This window comes from Heterocephalus glaber, unplaced genomic scaffold (assembly GCF_053883595.1).
Source record: "Heterocephalus glaber isolate CG9 unplaced genomic scaffold, H.glaber_assembly_v1.0 deba00001504, whole genome shotgun sequence".
Taxonomy (NCBI): domain Eukaryota; kingdom Metazoa; phylum Chordata; class Mammalia; order Rodentia; family Bathyergidae; genus Heterocephalus; species Heterocephalus glaber.
The window spans coordinates 41,912,835-41,935,678 of NW_028258324.1; the positions used below are offsets into that span (position 1 = coordinate 41,912,835).

The following is a 22,844-nucleotide window of genomic DNA, read 5'->3' on the forward strand; positions in this document are numbered from 1 at the left end:
CTAAGATATCCTTCATAAATATGAAGTGATTTAAAACATTCATCTGGAAATCAGGTAGGGAGGGTACATTATATTAAAAAACTTCTAAGATTATTTAGGGGGAAGCATCAGAAGTGAATTCGGTTATTACATACTCGAGTGAAGGCAATGTTGTGATTTCTTGCAAATGGATAAAATGCACCAAGTTGTGTCCAGCGGGCACAGAGATGATACTCCGAATTGTTGAAGAAACCACAGATGTCTGCTCCAGTCTAAAAGATTATTATTATATTCAATTAAGTTTTCATAGTGTGTTTCTTAATATTTGTAACTTATAAGAGAAAAGAAATAGATCTACTTACATATGATATTCCAAAGAGACTAAATTCCATCATACCTAAAACAATTGGGGAAAGGTATTACAAAACTATTTTTTCATAAATTTTCATTTTTTTACTTCTATTAGTGAAAATTTGCTAATATAAACTATAGTTCAATAAAACAGCTTTCAGATCATTAATATATATCGAGGTATCACTTCTTATACATTTCACTTCATAGTATATATGCTGTTTATAAAAAATAAGCCAAGAGATTCTATGATATTCAAAATATCACATATTTAGAGCACACACCTATTTTGAACACATTATAGTAGAATGAAATGATAGCAGTTATACTAGTTTCATTTTTTAAAGAGGCCATTTCTGTAATTATTTAACCATAGCTATTAATATTTAAATGAATTGAATTATAGTTCTTAAATAAATCCTCTAGGAAATAATCAGTTCAATAAAATAGAATGCATGAAATTGCCCAGCTCTTTTTTAAAAAGAATATTTCTAAATATTGGTTTCTTTGATTCAATCATTCATGAAGAATTTTTAAGAATAGACACCAAATGGAAAATTATCTTTTTCCACTTTAAAATTATATCTTGTTTACCATTTATATTATTAGTAAATTGAAATTTATTTGGAAATGTTTCATTCTTTAGCTTCTAATCAGTGATTCTTTTTCCCTACAATCTAGCATTTCTACCTACTTCTTTATTCACTTTAGTGATTATCTTTCCCATCTCCTGTCTTTTTCAATTAGGAAACTTAGGCCAAAGAAGATTAAATTGTTTTCTTAAAATAATCAGTTATTAGATTCTACACACTATTTCTGATCCTGCTTCCTATGTTAGTTACTTTTCATGATGCTCTGTTATAAAATATTATGTCAAAAGTAAGATTCACAGGATTTATAAAGTTTATGAATTAGCATCAGAAAATGTGAAAGCTTAACAGAAAACACAAAAATAATACAAATGATTATTCTCACATACCAATGATTGATTTGTCCAAATTTTCCCAATTTGCATAGTTGTCTCCAAGCCAGTGTCCCGACCAACGTCCAGCAGTAGGATATGTGGAACGAGAAATCACAATTCCTCTTTTGCCAGTTGTCTTTTGTACTGCACTAATGTAGATGAAGTCATATTTTGAATTTTTACATGAGGTATTTTTTTCAAGTACATAATTTTTGCCAAGGGGATAATCAATAAATTATTAATGTTTTTGTTTTTCTAAAATATCTATTGTTTTAGGAAAGTGATGTTCATTGAGAGTAGTTGTTCCCCAATATTATGTTCCAGCAAGGCTAATAAAGGATACATTTGAATCATTCATAGTAAAATTGAGGGATCCTGAGCCCATAATGGTAAATGAAATACATCAGACATAGAAGAATAAATATTGCATGATTTCTCTTATATGAGAGAGACATAGTAAGAAATAGGAAAATTGATTTTTAGGGGGATAGGAAGGAGTTCTGGGGAGGGGCAGGGACACAGAAGAATGATTAAGATTATATATGTATTATATACATATATATCATATATATCCCAAGATGAATGAAATTTGTATGAGTCACAAATATATGCCAACAATAAAAAATAAATGAAATTATTGTTTGTCCAAATAAAAAGGCACTGTTGAAAATCAAATTGTTCATTCTTAAAATGATTTAGGGTCTCTATTTTGGGGTCTGGTGAACAAGTCTATGGTTATCAGTGAAGTGAGAATTTTTTAATTAATTCATTTGTTTGTTGTTGAACATTTAGATGCTAGAACTAAAGTGAGCATATAGTATTAAGTGAGAAATTTTATTTGTACATTCAAAACCCAGTGATCTAGAGAACTGTACTCTAATAAAGTGACCACTAACCACTTATTTTATATTCAATTATTATTTAAAATTAAATAAACTTTAAAATTCCTAGCCACATTGCTCAACAGCCATGTATGATCCATGGGTATCATATTGGATAGGCAGAATATAGAACGTTTGTATCACAACAGGACATTTTATTGAATAGAGCTAATAAATACTTGACACTTAAGAGAATAGCTTGTTCCATTACTATTGGTCTTGCAAAGGAGTCTGTTTAAAGTGAAGATTAGTATGAATTTAAAATTTGAGTTGTTCAATGTCAATCAGAGATACCCTAGTTTTCCAATAATATATTTAAATAACAGACTTAGCCAAGCTTTCATATCTTGATCAGTGAAATCAAATGATGTTATTTATACCTTTTATTCACTTTTATTTCTTGAGAACCTACCATTTGCTCGGTACTGTACTAGGAATGTTGGGAACAAAGTAAAAATGTTCTTGAATTCTTTTTGAAATAAGATGAAAATTAAAAACAATAACAACCCAAATGATAGGTGCATAGAAACACACTTAGTCTAAGGAAAGTATAGGGAATGGTGAATTATACAGTACAATTCGGAAAGAAAGGGCTACAAAGACACTTAAATAGGTAGGATTAAAGTTAAGATCTGAGAGACAAAAACAAGTGAGAGCATAATTAGAAACATTACTTACTCATAAGTAGGTTTTGCTTGTGACCATCCATACAGATTATGAACATCGTAATGTAAAACTGATGATCCATCACTAAGAATCTGCTCAGTTTCCATGCACATAGTTCTGAAATGTAATCCTTCAGTTCTTTTTGTAAGTTCTGGAGAAAATTTTTTAGAAGAAATAATATATTATAAAGTGTCTTGCATTGAAATGTGTACCTCATAACTATCTTTTTAATTTTTGACAATGCATCTTTTTGATGGACACAATATTTAGACATATTTATAAGGTACAATGTGATGCTTTGTTTGATTTATATATGTAATAAGCAGTAATCAACTCAGGTTAATTAGCATATCCTTCATTTTAAGATTTTTCCATTTCTTCTAAGTATTTTAAGATATTATCATTGATTATATTCACTCTATTGTGCAAAAGTATCAGAACTTATTGTTTCAATCAAAGTAGAACATTGTACCAACTGACATATTCTTTTGACAAAGAAATTAATCACATTTAATAATTATTAATTTTTAACCATTTGTACCCTTTCTCTTATTATAAATAAGCAAACTTATATGCAAGTCTAAGTGTATTGCATGAATGAAAAACCTAAAAATTAGTAAATATCTAAAATTTTTGACACATTTAGATGGAAATATTGAATGTAGACTTTTATAAAAATTTCTATTTTATAACATGAATCTCTGAAATAAAGATCCACACAAATGCCAATGCATTATCTTTTGATCTACTTTTTCTTCATATAAGTTGCTTTTTTCAGATCTTTGCTGTCACTTTTTATGTTACTAATCTAGGTCATGGATAAGCAAAGAAATGATAAAATCTTCCACATATCCCTAGTTAAAAATAAATATTTATTGAGATAATCATGTGTTTTTTGTTCTTGGCTCTGTTAATATGGAGTAGTATGTTTATTGACTTGCATATGTTGAATCATCTTTGCATCACTGGGATGACTCCTACTTGGTCATGATAAATAATCTTCTTAATGATTTGCTACAATCTGTTTGCTAGTATCTTACAAAAGATTTTTGTGCCTATGTTCATTAAGAGTTGCCTGTAGTTCTCCTTTTTGGTTGAGTACTCCTCTGGTTTTGGTATCAGAGTAATGCTTACTTCCAGGAATGAGTTTGGGAGTATTGTTTCCCTTTTAATTTCATTAGAGTTTGAGGAGTTGTGGCATTAGTTCTTTAAAGTTCTTGTAGAATTCAGCAGTGAATCCATCAGGGCCTGGACTTTGTTGTTAATTTTTAAATTATTTCTTCAATTTTATTTATTAACATTGGATTATTTAGAATTTTTATATTTTTTTGATTCAGCTTTAGTAATTCATATGTATCTAGGAATCTATTCATTTCTGAATTTTCCATCTTTTTAAAGTACAGATTCTCAAAATATGTATTGATGATTTTTGGATTTCTACAAGATCCATTGATTTCACCCTTTTCCTTTCTGATTGCATGAATTTGTTTCTTTTATTTCCTTTTTTGATGAGGTTGGCTAAGAGTTTGTCTATTTTATTTAATCTTTCAAAGAACCAACTCTTCAACTCACTGACTCTTTGTATTGTTTTCTCAGACTCAATTGCATTAATTTCTGCTCTGATCTTTATAATTTCCTTCCTTGTATGCACTTTGGATTTTACTTGCTCTTCTTTTTCTAGATGATTGAGGCTGAAAATTAGGTTATTTATTTGAGTTTGCTCTGTTTTCCTGATGTGAGAATTCACAACTATAAGTTTCCCTCATAAGATTGCATTCATTGAATCCCATAAATTCTGATATGCTCTACTGGCATTATAATTCAATTGAACAAACTATCTATTTTTCTTTGATTTGATCTGTGACCCACTGGTTGTTTAGCAGCATGTTATTTAATTTCCATATATTCATGCATTTTTGTGGTTTCTTTTATGATTGATTTTCAATTTCATTGCACTATGATCTAATTATTGGAATGAATTGGATAGTTTCAATTCCTTTGCATTTACTTAAGCATATTCTATGAGCTAGTATGTGGTCTATTTTGGACAAAGTCCCATGTGCTGCTGAGAAGACTGTGTATTCTGTTGTTGTTGAGTGGAACACTCTGTAGATAGCTACTAAGTCCATTTGTTCAAAGGTTTGGTTCAGCTCTGCTATTTTTTGTTGATTTCTTGTCTAGGTGATTTGTCTGTTTGTGACTGTGGGGTATTGAGGACTCCCATGATAACTATATTAATGTTTATCTGATTTTTCATATCAATTAGTGTTTGTTTTATATAGTTGGGTGTACTGGTATTTTATACATATACACATATATGTATATATATATGTATATGTATAAACATATATATGTACATATATGTATACACACACAAACACATATATATGATTGTTATCTTTTCCTTTTGGATTGTTCCCTTAACAAGTATGTAGTGCCCTTTGCTGTCTCTTCTGATCAGTCTTCTGATCAATCTTGGCTTAAAATCCACTTTGTAGAATATCTCTTTCTAGAATATCCTTCAGAATTTTTGTAGCGCTGGTATGTTGGCCATGAATTTCTTCACATGTTCTTTATTATGGATATATCTTATCCATCAATCTTGAAAGATAAGTTTGCGGGTACAACAATCTTCTTTGGAGGTTGTTTTCTTTTAGGGATTGAAAGTCTTTATTCCAAGCTTTCCTTAATGGTTTATGTTGAGAAGTCTGCTGTGATTCTGATGTGTTTTCCTTTATAGGTGATTTGTTTCTTAACTATTATGTGTCTTGGTGTGTTTCTTTTCTTCTGATTACTGCTCAATGGGGTTCCATATGGATCACTTACCTGTATGTCAAATTATTTTTCCATTGGGAAAGTTTGGGACATTTTCTGTTCTTACTTCTGTAAAAACATTTTATGTCTTCTGTGTCGTCTTCTGATTTTCCATTGATTCCAATTAATCTTGCATTCTTCTTTGGATTACCTAGAAGCTGCTGGATTGATTTTTCATGGTTGGTTTCTAGTTTTAAGGAGTCTTTCATTTGATGATCACCAAACACAGCCCTGTCTGCCATATCCCATATTGCCTTCACATTGGTTGATTCTGCTGCAAATGCTTTCAATATAATTTTTAATCCCCTGGATATTTGTTTGTGTTGATTTTATGGCATCTAGTTCTTTCCTATGTTGAACATTCATACTTTCACTAAGCACCTTTATATTTTAATCTATATCTACTCTAGATTCACTGATCATTTCCTTCATTGTGGTCATCATCTCTTTAGCTACCTGTGTGACTATTTCTGATTTGTTTTCATCTGGTTATTTGTTTGGTTACTTCTGCTGATACCACTTCATGAAATTCAGGTGAGAGGCTCTTGATTTCTTCCACTTTAAAGCCCTCTGGGCTTGCATTTGGTGAATTGGATGTTTTAAATTGTACCTTGCTTCTATGTTTTCTCATTTTCTATTTTTATTTTTGTTTATTTGTTTTCTGCCTTTTTAGTAAATGTTGCTGTGAAAACTGGCATCCACATGCTGAAGATTACATCTAGACCCATATCTCTCATCAGCACTAAACTAAAATAAAATTGGATCAAAGATCTAAATATTAAAACAGAAACACTTAATCTGCTGGAGGACATAGGTGTAGGCAAAGGCTTTACGAAGTATATGCCAATTGCACAGGGCATACTACAATGAAAAAACAACTGGGATCTCATCATGTTAAAAAGCTTACAGACAGCAAAAGAAATCACCAACAGAGTGAAGAGACAACCCATAGAATGATAAAAAAATGTTTACCAACTGTAGAACTAAAAAAAAAAATCAACCCCCCAAATTTAAAGTCCCAATCCAAAAATGAGCATCTGAAATGAATAGACGCTTCTCAAATTAAGAAGTACAAACAGCAAATAAATACATGAAAAAATGTTCAACATCACTGGTAATTTGAGAAATGCAAATTAAAACAGCATTGAAATTCCATCTCACTCCAGAAAGAATGGCTAACATCAAGAAATCAACCAATAAGAGATTCTGGTTAAGCTGTGGGGAAAAGAACCCATCTCCACTGTTGATGAGACAATAAATTGGTGAAACCACTATGGAAATTTCTCAAAAAACTAGAACTAAAGATTCCATGTGATCCAGTATTCTCCCTTTTGGTATCTTCCTAAAAGAGTTAAAAGCAACATACCACAGAGATATATGCACACCCATGTTTACAGCAGCACAATTTGTAACAGTTAATCTGGGAAACAGCCCATATGCCCATCCCCATAGACTGTTGAATGGATAAGGAAAATGTGGTTTATTTATACAGTGGAGTACTACCCTTCCATAAAGGAGGATAAAGTTGAGATATTTATAAGTAAATGGATGCACCTTGACACTATACTTTTAAATGAAATAAATCAGACATATGTATCTTTAAATATTGGATTGTTTCTCTCGTGTGAGAAACCAAAGGCACAGTTAAGGAGAAAAATGGGTGATAAATATCAAGAGGTAGAAAGAAATTGTTCAGGTGAGAAGGGGAACAAGGATGGGGGAGGAGGAAGGGAAGGAAAGGAAAATGAAAAAAAGAGATTGGAAGAAAAAATAAAAACAAAGCTTTTGTAAATGGAGAGCTTGAAGTGTGGAGAAGGAAATGGGACAAAACTAATTAAGATATATTATGTACAGGTACAAATTTCCAATGATAAGTGTGATCATATGTATGACAAGTATGTAGTAGTAAAAATAGTTTAAATAAATTTTTTAAATATAAAAAATCCTTCTTAAAACATTTTTACTTATTTTTTTTTATTTTGAAAGATTTTGGGGAAAATCAAAATGAAAATTTTAAACAAAGTTAGAATTATCTTCATATGAATAGAAAATATTTGATATTTTTCCTTCTAAGTAATGTTAAATAATGTTACTAATAGGTCAGTGTGTGGCCCAGTATGAAAGTGTATAGTAAAAATGAAGAATGTGAATCCCACTCCCCTCATTTGAAAGTCTATATAAACTGATTAATAAATATTAATAATAATATAATTATACCTGGAAAATAAGGTGGATAGTTGAGCTCTTTATTTCTGCACTGATTAGTAGTTGTTCCATTTACAAAACTTGATGGTTCATTCATATCCTAAGAGAGGAAAAAAAAATTTTAGAAAATATAGAACATATATTCTGAAAAAAAACTAATTCAGACAGCAAATAAATTAAAATGGCTTTAAAAATATTATTTACTTTGTTTTAAAAATGTTACTTAGTTTTTTTAAAAAAAATTAAAACTTTAAAATGACTCAATCTTTACAACTTATTCCTCCTTTTGAGAAGTAAAATTTTTTTTTAATATTATTTTGAGGGCCATAGATTTAGCTCAGTGGTTCCATTTCGTGCCTTGTAAGTGGAAGGACCTGAGTTTGATCCCTGGTAGCAAAAGGTTAAAAAAAAAACTCACTGTAAATATTATTTTTAACTGTGTTGTACCATAAAAATGAATTAATTTTTATATTTCCAAGGCATATAAGATATGTTAGTAAAACACAGTGAATGTTACTGTCTTAATTACTTATCTGGTTGCTGAAACAAAATACTTGACACCCAAAGTTAAAGGAGGAAAGGTTTTTGCAGCTCGCACTTTGTAGAAGTTTCAGTTCATAGTTGGTTCGCTCCAAGGTTAGGGTAGCATGCAAGATGGGCTTCACAGAGGAGAAATGGTCCATGGCAAGCAACAGGTAGCAAAGCAAGCAAGTAACAACCAACAAGCAGCAATAGCAGGTTCTTTCTATCCATTTATATTCTATCTAGGCTACCTGCCCTTGAAGTAGGTAGCACTCATACCCAGAACTATTTGAAAGCAATCAGTGGACTACTTTAGTAATCACATACCCTCAATCCCAGTATCACATAACCTGGATCCAGGCATCTCTGAAAAAGTGCCATCTATGACTGGACTGCATAAAGTTTTGGGGGGACATCTGGACACAAGCCATAACATTCTGCCCCTGGCCTCCAAACTCATGCACATCCCTTTATGCAAAAGGCATTTAGTCCATCTCTAAGAGTTCCCAAAGTCCTAACAGTCTCAGCATTGCTGAAAAGTCTAATCCAAGTTTCCTCTGAGATTTAAGGCAAACTCTTACCTGTGACCCCCCTATACAAATGAAAAGAAGTTAGACACTTCCAACATTCAGCATAAGATAGACATGTCCATTCCAAAAAGTACAATTTGGGAGACAGAAAAGAATGAGAACAAAGCAAGACCAAAATCCAGCAGGGCAAACATTAAATCCCATAGTTCCATGTCCAGCATACCTAGCAATCTGAGGTAAGGTATAACCTCCAAAGGGCTTGGGTGGCACCACCCCTATGGCACTTCTGGTGGTTATAGCACCCAGGGCTTCTCTCTTAGGCCGGCTTTGCTTTCTTCTTGCAGTTTTCCTCTGATGACCTACTTTTCTGACTTCTCCAAAATTCTGTGGTCTCCACTGCACCTTAACCTTCACATTCACAGCTACCCACACTGGCCTCTCTGGGGCACCCTGCTTGGCCTCCCAGCTTTCTTCTGAAATCGGAATCAAAGGCTTCTGACCCCACAACTCTTGCATTCTGCATGTGTCTAAAACCAGCACCATATGGAAGACATCAAGGTCTACTGACAGCTGGAGCAGTAGCCAGGCTCCTTCTCTCCTGGCTATAGGGGTTGAGTGCCTGAATTGCTGAACACTCTGAACCCAATCCCAAGAAACAACTTCCACTGCCATTCTGAAACACAGGGCTCTGGGCTCTCTTCCCAAAGCAAAGTCTTCCACTTTTGCAATTTCGAGGCTACAAAGGGTGGAGTCCTTGTTATATTCTTCAGGGTGCTGGTTCTTGGGATGTTCCTCATGTCATTTTTTCTATTTTCCTGTTCCTTTTTGACAACCAAGTTTTCCTCTGCTCTACCTTTGTAGTCCTCAATTTTACTGGAGCATCCTTTTTTACATTTTAAATCATTCTGCTGAATTTTTGCTCTCAATTCTCAGGATAGATCTGGCTAAAAGCCCCAATAGTAGCCATGCCATGGTCTCAACATTAAATTATCTTGAAATTTCCTCTTCCAGATTCAGTCCACCACCCTTAATCTCAGTTTTAGGCAAAATTTCTGAACATAAGCAAAATGCGGACACACTTTCTACCAAGCCATACAATGCATGTTCGAGAGTTAAGCCAATGCAATCCTTCTTCCTGGCTCAAATCTCCTGAGCCTGGTCTTTACCAGCACCATTTCTATCATCATTCTTGTCTTGTGGGCTCTGACCAGAATCTCCCATCAAGCACAGCCTCAGGTGTGTCAGGGCAACTTTTACAACCATCATCTCCAAACTTTTTCAACTACCCACTATTTCAAAGGCTCCTGAACTCAGAATGATTGTCATTATCAAATTCTGTTTTACTTACTTTTTCTCTTTGCTGAGGTAAAATGCCCCAAACTGAAAGTTAAATGAGGAAAGGTTTACTTTGCTCATAGTTTATAGAAGTTTCAGTCCATAATCAGCTGGCTCCAGCTGGGGCTGGGAGGGGCATTGCAGAAGAGAAACAGTTCATGGTGGGCTAAAGGTAGTAAAACAAGAAAGTGACAAGCAACAATAGCTTGTTTCTGCCCCTTTTAGATTTTATCTAAGGTCCCCATCTTAGGGTGGGTGCCAAACCAAGCAGAGGACTAATTTGGTAATAACACACCCTTAATCCCAGCATCACAAACTCTAGATCCAGCCACTTCTAAAAAGTCCACCTATGACCACATGCTGCTATGGGGGAACATCTAGACACAAACCATAACAACTACTACTGGAGTCATCCAACAGAAAGGCAGGGATCTTTACTATGAGAAGTGTGCATCAAATTTTAGAAACAGGTATGAAAAGTTTCAACCTGCTTGATGTGTTAGTCATTTGGGAGCTATGATTGAAAGAAGGTATGTTTTGATCCAGCCTGCTGCACCCAGCACAGAGGAAGGGGCTTCCCAACCAGCATCCAGCCCTCTGCTACCAGCCCAGAGGAAGGGGCTTCTTGGCCACCATCCCTCCCACCACTCCCAGCCCAGAGAAAAGGGCTTTTGGGTCACTGTCCCTCCCACAGCTCTGGGCCCCTGTCCCGCCTCTCCCAGCTCAGAGGAGGTGAGCCACCAGGGGGCCAACAGAACACCCTCAACCCAATTGAAATGAGAAGACATGTAAATAAGTCTCAAAATCACCTTTCAGGATCACCTACAGCAACTGCGAGGGAAAATAAAATGGAACACTCTGATACTCAATCACCTCACCCACTGAACGGCCAACAAAAGGGGATGTGGAAAAAATGAAATCAGAAATAATTTCTCAGATAAGAGGAGAGATTGTGTTCCTAGTGTGAGACATGATTAATAAATCTAGAGAGGAGTTGAGGAACATGATGGAATCCCAACATGGGAAACAAATGGAATCCATAAAACAGATGCAAATAGAATTCCAGGACATGAAAAACTCCATTGAAAGTCTACACAGCAGAATGAGCCAATGTGAGGACAGAATTTCAGATATAGAAGATAAGATTGCAATTAATGACCAGGAAAAGAAAAATTGTTTCAAAATTATAAGGGAACATGAGAAATCAATCCAGCAGCTGCTTTAGACAATGCAAAGAAGAATAACATAAGACTGATTGGAGTCAAAGAAGAAACAGGAGAGAGTACAGATGACATAAAAAAAATCTTCACAGAAGTAATAGCACAAAACTTCCAAACCACAGGAAAAGAACTTGACATATAGATAAGTGAGGCATATAGGACTCCAAATAGCCATGATCAAAAAAAATCTACACATAGGCATATAATTGTTAAGATTCCAGAAACTCCACAGAAGAAGAAAGTTCTACAAGCAGTTAGAGAAAAGAAACAAGCCATATAGAAAGGAAAGCCCATCAGAATCAGAGCAGACTTCTCAACACAAACCACCAAGGCAAGAAGAACTTGGAGTGACATATTCCAAGCCTTAAAGAAAAAAGCCTCCAACGCAGATTGATATATCCTGCAAAACTATCTTTCAAAATGGATGGAGAAATAAGATACTTTCATGACAAAGAGCACCTTAGGAACTTTGTGAAAACCAAACCGGCACTCCCAAAAATCATACACAATATCCTAGGAACAGACATTGAGGATCACAACCCAAGGAAGCAAAGTAGAATGAAGCCATCAGGCATGACAAAAAATTAAATGTAAATGGGGAGAACCCAACAAAAAGAAAAAGTCATGGCAATGATAAGTCAACACATTTCAGTTATAACCATCAATGTTAATGATCTCAATTCAACAATCAAAAGAAATAGACTGGCAGAATGCATCAAGAAGCAAAATCCAAAAATATGCTGCATACAAGAAAAACATTTAATTCAAAAGGAAAATCATAGACTGAAAGTTAAAGGGTGGAAAACAATACTCCATGCAATGGGAACCCGAAAAAAAGTATTAGCTATCCTCTTGGCAGATCAAGTAGATTTCAAACCAACACTGATTAAGACAGATGAAGAAGGACACTACATCCTTGTAAAGGGAAGAATGCAAGAGGAAGAGATGACAATCATAAATATCTATGCACCAAACACTACTCTGCCAAACTACATAAAACAAATACTAATGGACATGAAAAGTCATATATGAACTAATACAATTGTAGTGGGGGACCTCAACCCCTCACTGTCACAAATAGATCAACTAGAAAAAAAATAGGTAATGAAATACTAGAACTCAATTGAACTCATCAACAAATGAACTTAACAGATGTTTACAGAGTCTTCCACCCCACAAAATCAGAATACACATTCTTCTCAGCTGCACATGGGTCATTCTCAAAAATAGACCACATACTCACACATAGAACATGTTAAGTAATTGCAAAGGAATTGAAGTTTTCCCTGTACATTATCAGACCATAGTGTGATGAAATTGGAGATCCATAGCAAAAGAAACTGGAAAAATTTCATAAACACTTGGAAATTGAACAACACACTTCTGAATAACCAATGGGTCACAGAGGAAATTAAAGAAGAAATCAGACAGTTCCTTTAATTAAATGAAAATGACAATACAACATATCAGAATCTATGGGACACAATGAAAGCAGTCTTATAAGGGAAATTCATAGCAGTGAATATGCATATTAGGAAAACAGAATGAGCCCAATTAAACAACCTGATGATGAACCTCAAGCTTCTAGAAAAAGAAAAGCAGGACAAACCCAAAGCTCATAGAAGGGAGAAAATTATAAAGAGCAAAGGAGAAATCAGTGCAGTGGAGACTAAGAGAATGATACAAAATCAATGAAGCCAAGAGTTGGTTCTTCAAAAGAATCAACAAAATTGACAAACCCTTAGCCAACCTTATCAGGAAAAGGAAAGAAAAAGCCCAAATCCATACAATTAGGAATGAAAAGGGTGAAATTTCAACAGACCCAGCAGAAATCCAGAGGATCATCAATACCTACTTCCAGAACCTATAAGCCAATAAGATGGAAAACACAGAAGAAATGGACAGATTCCGAGATACATATGAATTATCAAAGGTGAACAAAGACCAAAAAATTCTAAACAATGCAATATCAATCAAGAAATTTGAAAACGTAATAAAAAACATATCAACTAAGAAAAGCCCGGGACCTGATGTCTTCACTGCTGAATTCTACAAGACATTTAGAGAGGAACTGCTGCCATTACTGTTTAAACTCTTCAGTGAAATTGAAAGGGAAGCAATACTCCCAAATTCATTCCTGGAAGCAAGCATCACCTTGATCCTCAAAGCAGAGAAAGACCCAACTGAAAAGGAGAACTATAGGCCAATCTCACTAATGAACATAGATGCAAAAATCCTTAATAAGATACTGACAAACAGAATGCAGAAGATCATCAAGAAGATCATACACCCTGATCAAGTGGGATTCATCCCAGGGATGCAGGGATGGTTCAACATATGCAAATCAATCAATGTAATACATTATATCAATAGAACCAAGGACAAAAACCATATGATTATCTCCATAGGCCCAGAAAAAGCATTTGACAAAATCCAACATGCATATATGATAAAAACCCTACAAAAAATTGGAATAGTTGGTCTCTACCTCAAACTGATAAAAGCCATCTATGAAAAACCAACAGCCAATATCATACTAAATGGTCAAAAACTGAATCCTTCACACTAAAATCAGGAACATGACAAGGATGTCCACTATCACCAATCTTGTTCAATGTAGTTCTGGAAACATTAGCCACAGCAATTAGACAAGAGAAAGAAATAAAAGGAATAAACAGAGGAAATGAAGAAGTCAAATTGTCATTATTTGCAGATGACATGATACTCTATAGAGAAGATCCCAAGAACTCCAGCAAAATTCTTCTAGACTTAATAACCAAATTCAGTCAAGTAGCTGGTTACAAAGTCAACACACAAAAATCAATAGCTTTCCACTACACAAATGACAGACTCACTGAGAAAGAAATAGGGCAAATAATTCCTTTCACAATAGCATCCAAAAAACTGAAATACTTAGAATCAAACTAATGAAATCAAAGACCTCTTCTCTGAAAACTATAGCACTCTGAAAAAAGAGATTGAAAATGATATTAGAAAATGGACAGACATCCCCTGCTCCTGGGTAAGAAGGATTAATATAGTGAAAATGGCCATGCTTCCAAAGCTGCTATATAGATTCAATGCAATTCCAATTGAGATCCCAGCAACATACTTCATGGACCTTGAGAAAACAATCCAAAAATTCATTTGGAACAAGAAGAGACCCAGAATAGCAAAAGCAATTCCAGGTAACAGAGACATGGCAGGGGGTATCACAATCCTCAACTTGCAATCATACTACAAAGCTACTGTGATAAAAACAGCATGCTATTGGCAAAGAAACAGACCTCAGGACCAGTGGAACAGATTAGAAGATGTAGAAACAATGCTAGACAGACTCATCCATCTCAACTTTGATGAAGGAGCCAAACACCCTCACTGGAGGAAAGATAGCCTCTTTAATAAATTGTGCTGGAAAAATTGACTTTCAACTTGCCAAAGATTAAAACTAGACCTATAACTCTCACCATCCACCAAACTAAAATGAAAATGGATTAAGATCTAAATATTGAAATAGAAATGCTGAACCAGTTGGAACAGAGGTTAGGTAGAACTCTTGAAGACATTGGTGTAGGAAAAGATTTTATGAACCAAACTTCAGTTGCCCATGAACTAGCATAAACAATCAACAAGTGGGATCTCTTCTTATTAAAAGGCTTCTGCACAGCAAGAGAAACCACCAGCAGTGTGAAGAGACAACACACAATGTGGGAAAAAAATCTTCACCTGCTTTTCCTCAGAGAAAGGTCTACTATCTTGAATCTATAAAGAACTTAAAAAGATCAGACCTCCGAAATTTAAAGACCCAATCCAAAAATGGGCATCTGAAATGAACAGACATTTTTCAGACGTAGAAGTAGAAAAAGCAAATAAATACATGAAAAAATGTTCAACATCAGTGGTCATTCGAGAGATGCAAGTGAAAACAACGCTGAGATTCCACCTCACTCCAGAAAGAATGGCTGCTATCATGAAATCAACCAATAACCAATGCTGGCGGGCCTGTGTGGAAAGAGGAACCCTGCTCCCCTGCTGGTGGGAGTGTAGACTGGTGCAAGCATTGTGGAAATCAGTATGGATATACCTCAAAGAACTAGGACTGGAAGTCCCGTTTGATCCTGCTATTCCACTGCTGGGGATCTTCCCCAAAGAATTAAAAGAATCAAGTGTTAAAGATTATAAAAGGCTATATCTAATAGAAACATTGTAATCTTTGTATATTTTACAAAGCCTCAACTTATTGATGTTTCAGGCAAGGGTCTCCTCTTCCTCTTGTTTCTTTTTCTCAAATAAATTATCTGCCTATTTTATGGTTGTCTATTGTATTTCATAAATGACAGGGTAGATCAGGAAAATGGAAGCTGGAAGTAGGGAAACAAAATTTTTCTCCTTCTATATCAGACGGCATAATAGTTACAAATACAAAATCTCAGGATAATTTGACTGACAGATACATTAGGCCTAGCTAATTCTTTGAGGAGACCCTTACCTGAAATATCAACAAGTTCAGGCTTTGTAAAATAACCGAAAGATTACAGTTTCTCTATTAGATATAATCTTTTATAATCTCTAACAATTGTTAATCCTCAGAATCAAGACATTCTGAATTAATAATTATTATTGGGGCATTCTGAATTAGCAATTACTCTACTAGCAACAACAGTAAACTCTCCTTAAAATACTGGTTTACATAACTGTTCTTTAAAGTCATCATTGTCTAGAAAATATTTAAGAAAGAGCTTTCCTTGGTCTACTTTCAGAATAAAAATACTTGGTCGCTGCCAATTTGTCACTAACTAGAAAATTTTTCTTCTACAAATGGGCTGTCCAGAAGAGAATGTCACATTCAAAATGATGTATTTGATAGCTAAGAAATGTATTTCTTTGTTTTAGTAGAGCCTTCTTTCATTGTCTACCAAGAATAATAGCCCCAACAGGTTCCAAGACTGTCAAGTGGCAGAGAACTTTGCCATGAAAGAAGGCTAAATCATTTAAGTGATGGGGTCCTTTCTAAAATGGAAAACAACATTGATATTTTCTTTGTAATGGGAAGGAAGAGAATTGTTGGTATAAGTTTAGTAAATCTGTTAAATGATAAATTGTTTAATTAAGAAAAAAAAAGAATCATACCTCAGTGATATATGTGCACTCATGTTCATAGCAGCACACTTTGTGATAGTTAAAACTTGGAAACAACCCAAATGCCCATCAACTAGAGATTGGATCAAGAAAATGTGTTTTTTTAATAAAATGGAGTACTACTCAGCCATAAAAAATGAGAAATTAGAGACATTTATAGCTAAATGGATGCACATTGAGGTGATACTCTTAAGTGAAATAAATAGGACACACATGTATAAATACCGAATAGTTTCTCTGGTGTGAGAAACTGAAAGTCTAAATAAGGACTAAAACGTACTATAGGTAATGTGAAATAGGAAGAAAAGGGGCAAAGGGAAAGGAACTGGGAGGGGCAGGGGAAAGGAAAGAAGGGAATGGAATTAATATGAGAAAGTGGAAAAATAGGAACAAAATATTTGTAAATAAGGAGGGATGGAGGGGTTGAAGGGAGGGCTGGGCAAGGGTGAAAAATAAGAACCAAGAGAAATTATGTAAAAGTGCAAATTTCCAATGATGAATCTCATTATATTGTATACCTAAAATGTACCAATGATTAGAATGAATAATTGATAATGTAAAATAGGAAGAAAAGGTCCAAAGGGGTAGGGGTAGTGGGAGGGGCAGGGGAAAGGAAAAATCCTGAGAAATGGGAAAAATGGAAAATAAGTCTTTGTAAATAGGGAAGGGTGGAGGGGGTAAAGGTAGGGCTAGGAATGGGGGAAAAATAACAATCAAGATGCATCATGTAAAAGTACGAGTTCCCAATGAGAAATGCAAATGTGTTGTATACCTAAAATGTACCAATAAAAGAATTTAAGAAAAAATAAAATAAAAATAAAAGAAAGAAGGTATGTTTTAAAGCACGGTGTAAATCTTAGATCACAAACAATCCATTTTATTGGAGTTGTGCGATCATGACACTTCCGATTTCAGCTTTTCAAGAAATTTGGGTTTATAGTTATGATCTTGAGACCAGGATTCAGAGCTCTGGATGAAAATCACCCAGTTCTCATTTTTAAAAAATGAATCAGTAATGCTCCAACATTAATATGATGTTGATTTTTGTTTTGATCTTGTGAGAATAGTGTGAGCTGGCTGTACTTAGGAGCACTACAGTGTACTCTGAATAGTATGAGGGCTTATTATTTAAGAAATGATGTGTATGGGAAGCAGACTAAGAAATGGACAAATGGTGTCATCCTCCATCATGACAATGCTGCATATCACACATGACTTCTAGTACAGTAATTTCTGTCACACAAAAACATTACAATGTGTCTTCATTCAATTTATTCACTTGTTCTGACACCTTTCAACTTCTGGTTCTTCCCCAAAGTCAAAATGATCATGACGGGTAAATGTTTTGAATCAATTCAGGATATTGAGGGCACCATAGCAGTACAATTAAAGACATTAAAAACTTTCAGAACTGCTTCAGAAAGTGGCAAGAATGATGGGATAAAAGTGTCCAAAGTGAGGGGCAGTATTTTGAGGGGACTTAATCACAATGTGTCTTTTACTGCATCAAGATTGTTTAAATTTAAATATTCATCATATATTGTGATCGTAACACTTAAATTATGGTAATCTTTTGTCTCAACTATCTCCTCTTAAATATTATTATATGTTTTCTAAAAATTGTATTTTGAAAAATCTTTGCAACAATGTTTTAAAACTTCATCCAAAATAAGGAAATCAAAACACAATGTCACTACATTTATGAGATTATTTCTTACACAAAAAGCTGACCATTAATTGTGTGAGATTTATTCCTCTTTTGAATAAAAATAAAATAAATACTTACGAGTATTTATTACTACCAAAGAAAAGAAGTTCTTTTGGTCCCTTGATTGACAGGTCCCCCGAGTGGGACCCTCTACACAACCAAGAGAGAAAAACCCCAGCAGAACCACCACCCGCAAGAACAGCAAGAACAAGAAGCCAGCAACCCCCTCGCTCATTCACACCTTCAAGGAGTCCGATTTCATGAGAAACCACAAGAGACTTGCTGCTCCTATCACCACCCTGTTTATCAGCCAGCACCAGGCCCATCACACATAGGACTCTAAAAATGTTCCTCCCTCTTGACCAATGCCCCATTCCCTACATAAATTCCCCTATAACAACCATGTACAACCTCCTCTCAGGGCCAAATGCCTTTTTGTTTTTTTGGTACCGGGGATCAAACTCAGATCCTTGCTCTTGTGAAGCAGGCAGCAGAACCACTGAGCTAAATCCCTGGCCCACCCAACAGCCTTTTTGCCTTTGGCCCATCTGCACCCAGATGGCAATAAACTCTTCAATAGTTGCTTGAACTTTGCCTGCCTCAGTGGTCTCAATTGTGCCTCAGTCTGACTTTACATTGATAAAGGCTAAAATGTCAAATAATATCCATATGCATTTATTAAATTGCTAAAACTTTATTTTAACATGTGTTTGCATAAGAAAGTTCTATAAAGGAACAATGAGTAGTTAATTTTCAACAAAAAAGTTGCATGGACTTAATTCGAATCAAGTAAAAATTTTGCATTATCACGAAATAGCTTAAACAATAAAATGTTCAAAGCTTACTTACAATCCACAACCCATCAAATTTCATCTTTTCATTGTAGAAATCTAGAATTTCCCTTCCCCACCACTCTGCTGTGGAATTCTTGAAGAAATCTGGAAAGGCTACATGAGCTCTTGAAGCCTGTAAAATCAAAATTCAGATTCATGTATAGAAAGCTGTAAAAGATACCATATATATCTGAATCATAAATTTACGTCAGATTCGGCAGTCATGCATGAGAGAAAATAAAGGTAACCTGACCTCAGTCTTAACTGCATATATAGAAATAAATTTTCCTATTGTCACCACAGCAAGCTCTGCAAGTTAAAAGGAAAGAAGGACATATATGGAAAGAAGATAATATCCTTGCAGTCATAGGTAGGAAATAAAGAAACATTTCAAAACATTCTGAAATATATTTGCAATGATTGTCTTGTGCTTGTAGTGCCCTATAATACATGTTTACCTTTGCGAAGCATGGAGGAAAATGAAAGGATCTGTAGTTTAGATAATTTCTCTAATTAAAAATTGTGTTTACACACCTTTCTGGCCACCACAAGCCAAATATTGCCCAACTACCCCAATCAACTGTTTTCACTTCTTTTCTACATACAACCTTTCCAATTCCTATTTCAATACAAAAGAGATTTTATTCCATTTCATATCAATGAAATTCCCTACTTGCCATTTCACATATATAAGTTCCAAGATCAAGGTAACTGTGTTAGCAATACTGCCCTTGTGTAGCCATACCAATTAGGAATGCCTGAAACACACATCATAATAGGAATGCTTCCTTGGAACATCTTGAAAATTTGTAGAAATTGTTAGAGTCTTCATAATGAGGATATGGGAAGGAAATGTGTATAGAAAAAATGCAAAGAGTGGGGAATATAGGCATTCAAAAAATATCATGAATATTTTAGACTTAATTTTGTCATTTTGTCCAGTAATTAAATTTTACTCCCGAGAACAGGAAGCTTAATAGTGCTATATTTGATGAATATTTTTGTGCTAAGATTTTTTTCCAGATCACATGTAATTAACAAGCAAGATGACACTAGATCTTTTTTAAATTGCACTTTTGTGTGTTCTATAATTCACTCATTTGTCACATTTATCACATTCCTTTAGATGATTGCTCTTGTATCTTTAACACAAATCACTGTACCCAGAAAATTTATCAGGTACAGTTATATGTCTTCATACATGCTGCAATTAAAACAACCTTGCATAAATTGAAGCTTTTTCCCAATATCTATATAAGAAGCCAGGACTTGCTTCTCTGGTGTTACTACTACTATGGAAGAGGAGTCACTAGATCTGAAATTAAGACAAAACTATGAAAATTTTCCTCAACAGTATCATAAATACATTTAGTCTTTTGGTTCCGATTTAGAAATCCTTATGGTATATTTTAAGCTTCCTTAATTTTTTACATTTACATGAATATGTATGATTTAGTGATTATAATTTGATTGACTTACAAGGATTACCAGTTTTGGTTTTGTTGATTTTTTTGTCTTGATTTCATATTTTTTTTATTTTATTCCTTTCTGCTTAAATCTTTACTTCCTTCCTTATGTTAATTTGGGGCTATATATTTTTTTTTATTTTCTTAATTCCTTGAGGCATAAAATTAAGTCATTTGAGATCTTTTTTTTTTTTTTTTTTTGTCCGTGTAGGTATTTATTGTCATAAATGTCCCTCAACTGCTTTTGCTGCATTCTGTAAATTTTGATAGCTTTCCATTTTTTTGTCTCAAGATATCTTCTAATTCTTTTACTCCTTTTTGACATCCTCATTGTTCAAAAATGTGCTAATTTCTACACATTTGTTAATGTTTCAGTTTTTCTTTTGCTGTTGATTCCAAGATTCATTTCACTATGGCTGGAAAAGGTACTTGTTATGATTTCAATCATCTTAAACTTACTAAGACTTCTTGTTACATAAAATGTGATCTCATCTGGAGAATGTCACATGAGAAAACTACATTCTCCTGCTCTTAGGTAGAATGTTCTACATGGTTGTTAATTCCATTTTGTTTAGTGTTATATAAGTCTACCATTCCTTTGTTAATTTTATCTTTTTTTCCTAGTCATTACTGATAAGTACTGCAGAATGAATAACTCTTACTGCATTGCTATTTCTCTCAATTCTATCAGTGTTTGCTTTCTATATTTCAGTGCTTTAATATTGTATATACTTATGCTTATAATGGTTCTATCTATGTGATGAATTGACTTTCTTATCATTATATAGTAAAATCCTGTCCTGCAACAGTTTTTGATTTAAAATCTATCTTCACTGAGCTATTATCATATCTTTTTCCTTATTATCGCTTACATGAAATATCTTCTTAATTCATTTCGCTTTCACTAATAAACTTTGAAGATACTATTCTGACTGAAATAAGCCAGTGTCAAAGACTGCATGAATCCTTTCATTAGGTATCTAAAATTTTCAAATTCACAGAAGCAGAGAGTGGAAAGTTGGTGGCCCAAGGTTACTGGTACAGGAAAATAGAGAATTGCTAATCAAAAGCCATAAAGTTTCAATTACACATGATGAAGAAGTTCTGGAGAGTAGCTATATAACATTATATGTAGAATTTGTAATTCATTCTTCACATAAAAATTAATTGAAGATAGATATCATGTTAAATGTATCACTCTGAAATAGTTTTTATTTAAAAGAACAATTTCCTGAATTAAAACAAATTTCTTAATCAACTGACTGACATTTTTTGTAATAGGAAAAATTACTATCATCTAATATGATGTAATAAAGAGAATTTAAAAATATATGTTTTTAAAGAAAAATATTCAAGTTGAATTTTGAGTAGTGTTTACCAAGTCCAAGTTCTGGATTTCTGTTAATTATACAGTTAATCAATAGAAAGCTTACATCAACAGCTTCATCTTCAGTGAGAGTCTCATCTATCGTTACATTGGGCAAGTCTGGCCAAACCTATAATACAAAATGAATTTTAAAAATTCAAATTAAATTTAGTATATCATTGTGATAAAAATTCTGAGAAATATATTATTAGAGACATATTGTCAAGATGGCAAGGTTTGTAATCATTTCAGGGTTTTTTTGTTTGCTTTCTTATATATGTATAACTTGTACACTATACCTGTTTTCCATATTAGTCTGTTCTTTAACATGGCAAACATGAAAAAGTATTGTCAGCTTTTGTAATGGGTAGTGATTTTGGAAACAATACATGTAATCAAGAGATTCAATTAAGAAATGACATGAAATTATATACTGAATTTAATTTAATGTGATATATGAGAAATATTTCTAGAATTACTCCAGGATTAAAACCTAAAAATAATAAACATTTTTAACTGAAAAGACTGGAAAATTTGATTGAGTAAGGTCTTGCTAAAGGTTATAAACCCATTCATTTTTACAGAGCTAAATCTACCTTTCACCGCCTCTCTGCTGCTTTACTTTCTAGCAATGTTTTTCTTGACTCCACTCAGATAATGAATGGTATTCATTATCCATGTTAGTAATATAACTCTTATAAATATTGTTGCTTTTATTAAGAGATACACAAAGACTTGAATGACTCTTGCAGCATCAAATAATAGTTTTGATAATAAAATAGAAAAAGTACCAAAAATTAAAATACAGCTTCAAGCTAGAATAAACTGCATGTGGTTTTATGACTTGTAGGAATTCTTTATCTGT

At 33.8% G+C, this 22,844-nt stretch overlaps 1 protein-coding gene across 2 annotated transcripts in view; it reads right to left on the reverse strand.

Moving 5' to 3' along the window:
• Si (sucrase-isomaltase) overlaps positions 1 to 22,844 on the reverse strand; it is a 109,799-nt gene that overhangs the window by 13,891 nt on the left and 73,064 nt on the right. For both annotated transcript variants that reach the window (XM_004834544.3, XM_087186463.1), the window contains 7 exons: positions 22,047 to 22,109; positions 19,164 to 19,280; positions 7,873 to 7,960; positions 2,854 to 2,992; positions 1,310 to 1,443; positions 342 to 376; positions 135 to 251 (listed from right to left, as the gene is read on the reverse strand). In XM_004834544.3, the coding sequence (XP_004834601.2) occupies positions 135 to 251; positions 342 to 376; positions 1,310 to 1,443; positions 2,854 to 2,992; positions 7,873 to 7,960; positions 19,164 to 19,280; positions 22,047 to 22,109 (693 nt within the window). The remainder of the gene's footprint in view (positions 1 to 134; positions 252 to 341; positions 377 to 1,309; positions 1,444 to 2,853; positions 2,993 to 7,872; positions 7,961 to 19,163; positions 19,281 to 22,046; positions 22,110 to 22,844) is intronic.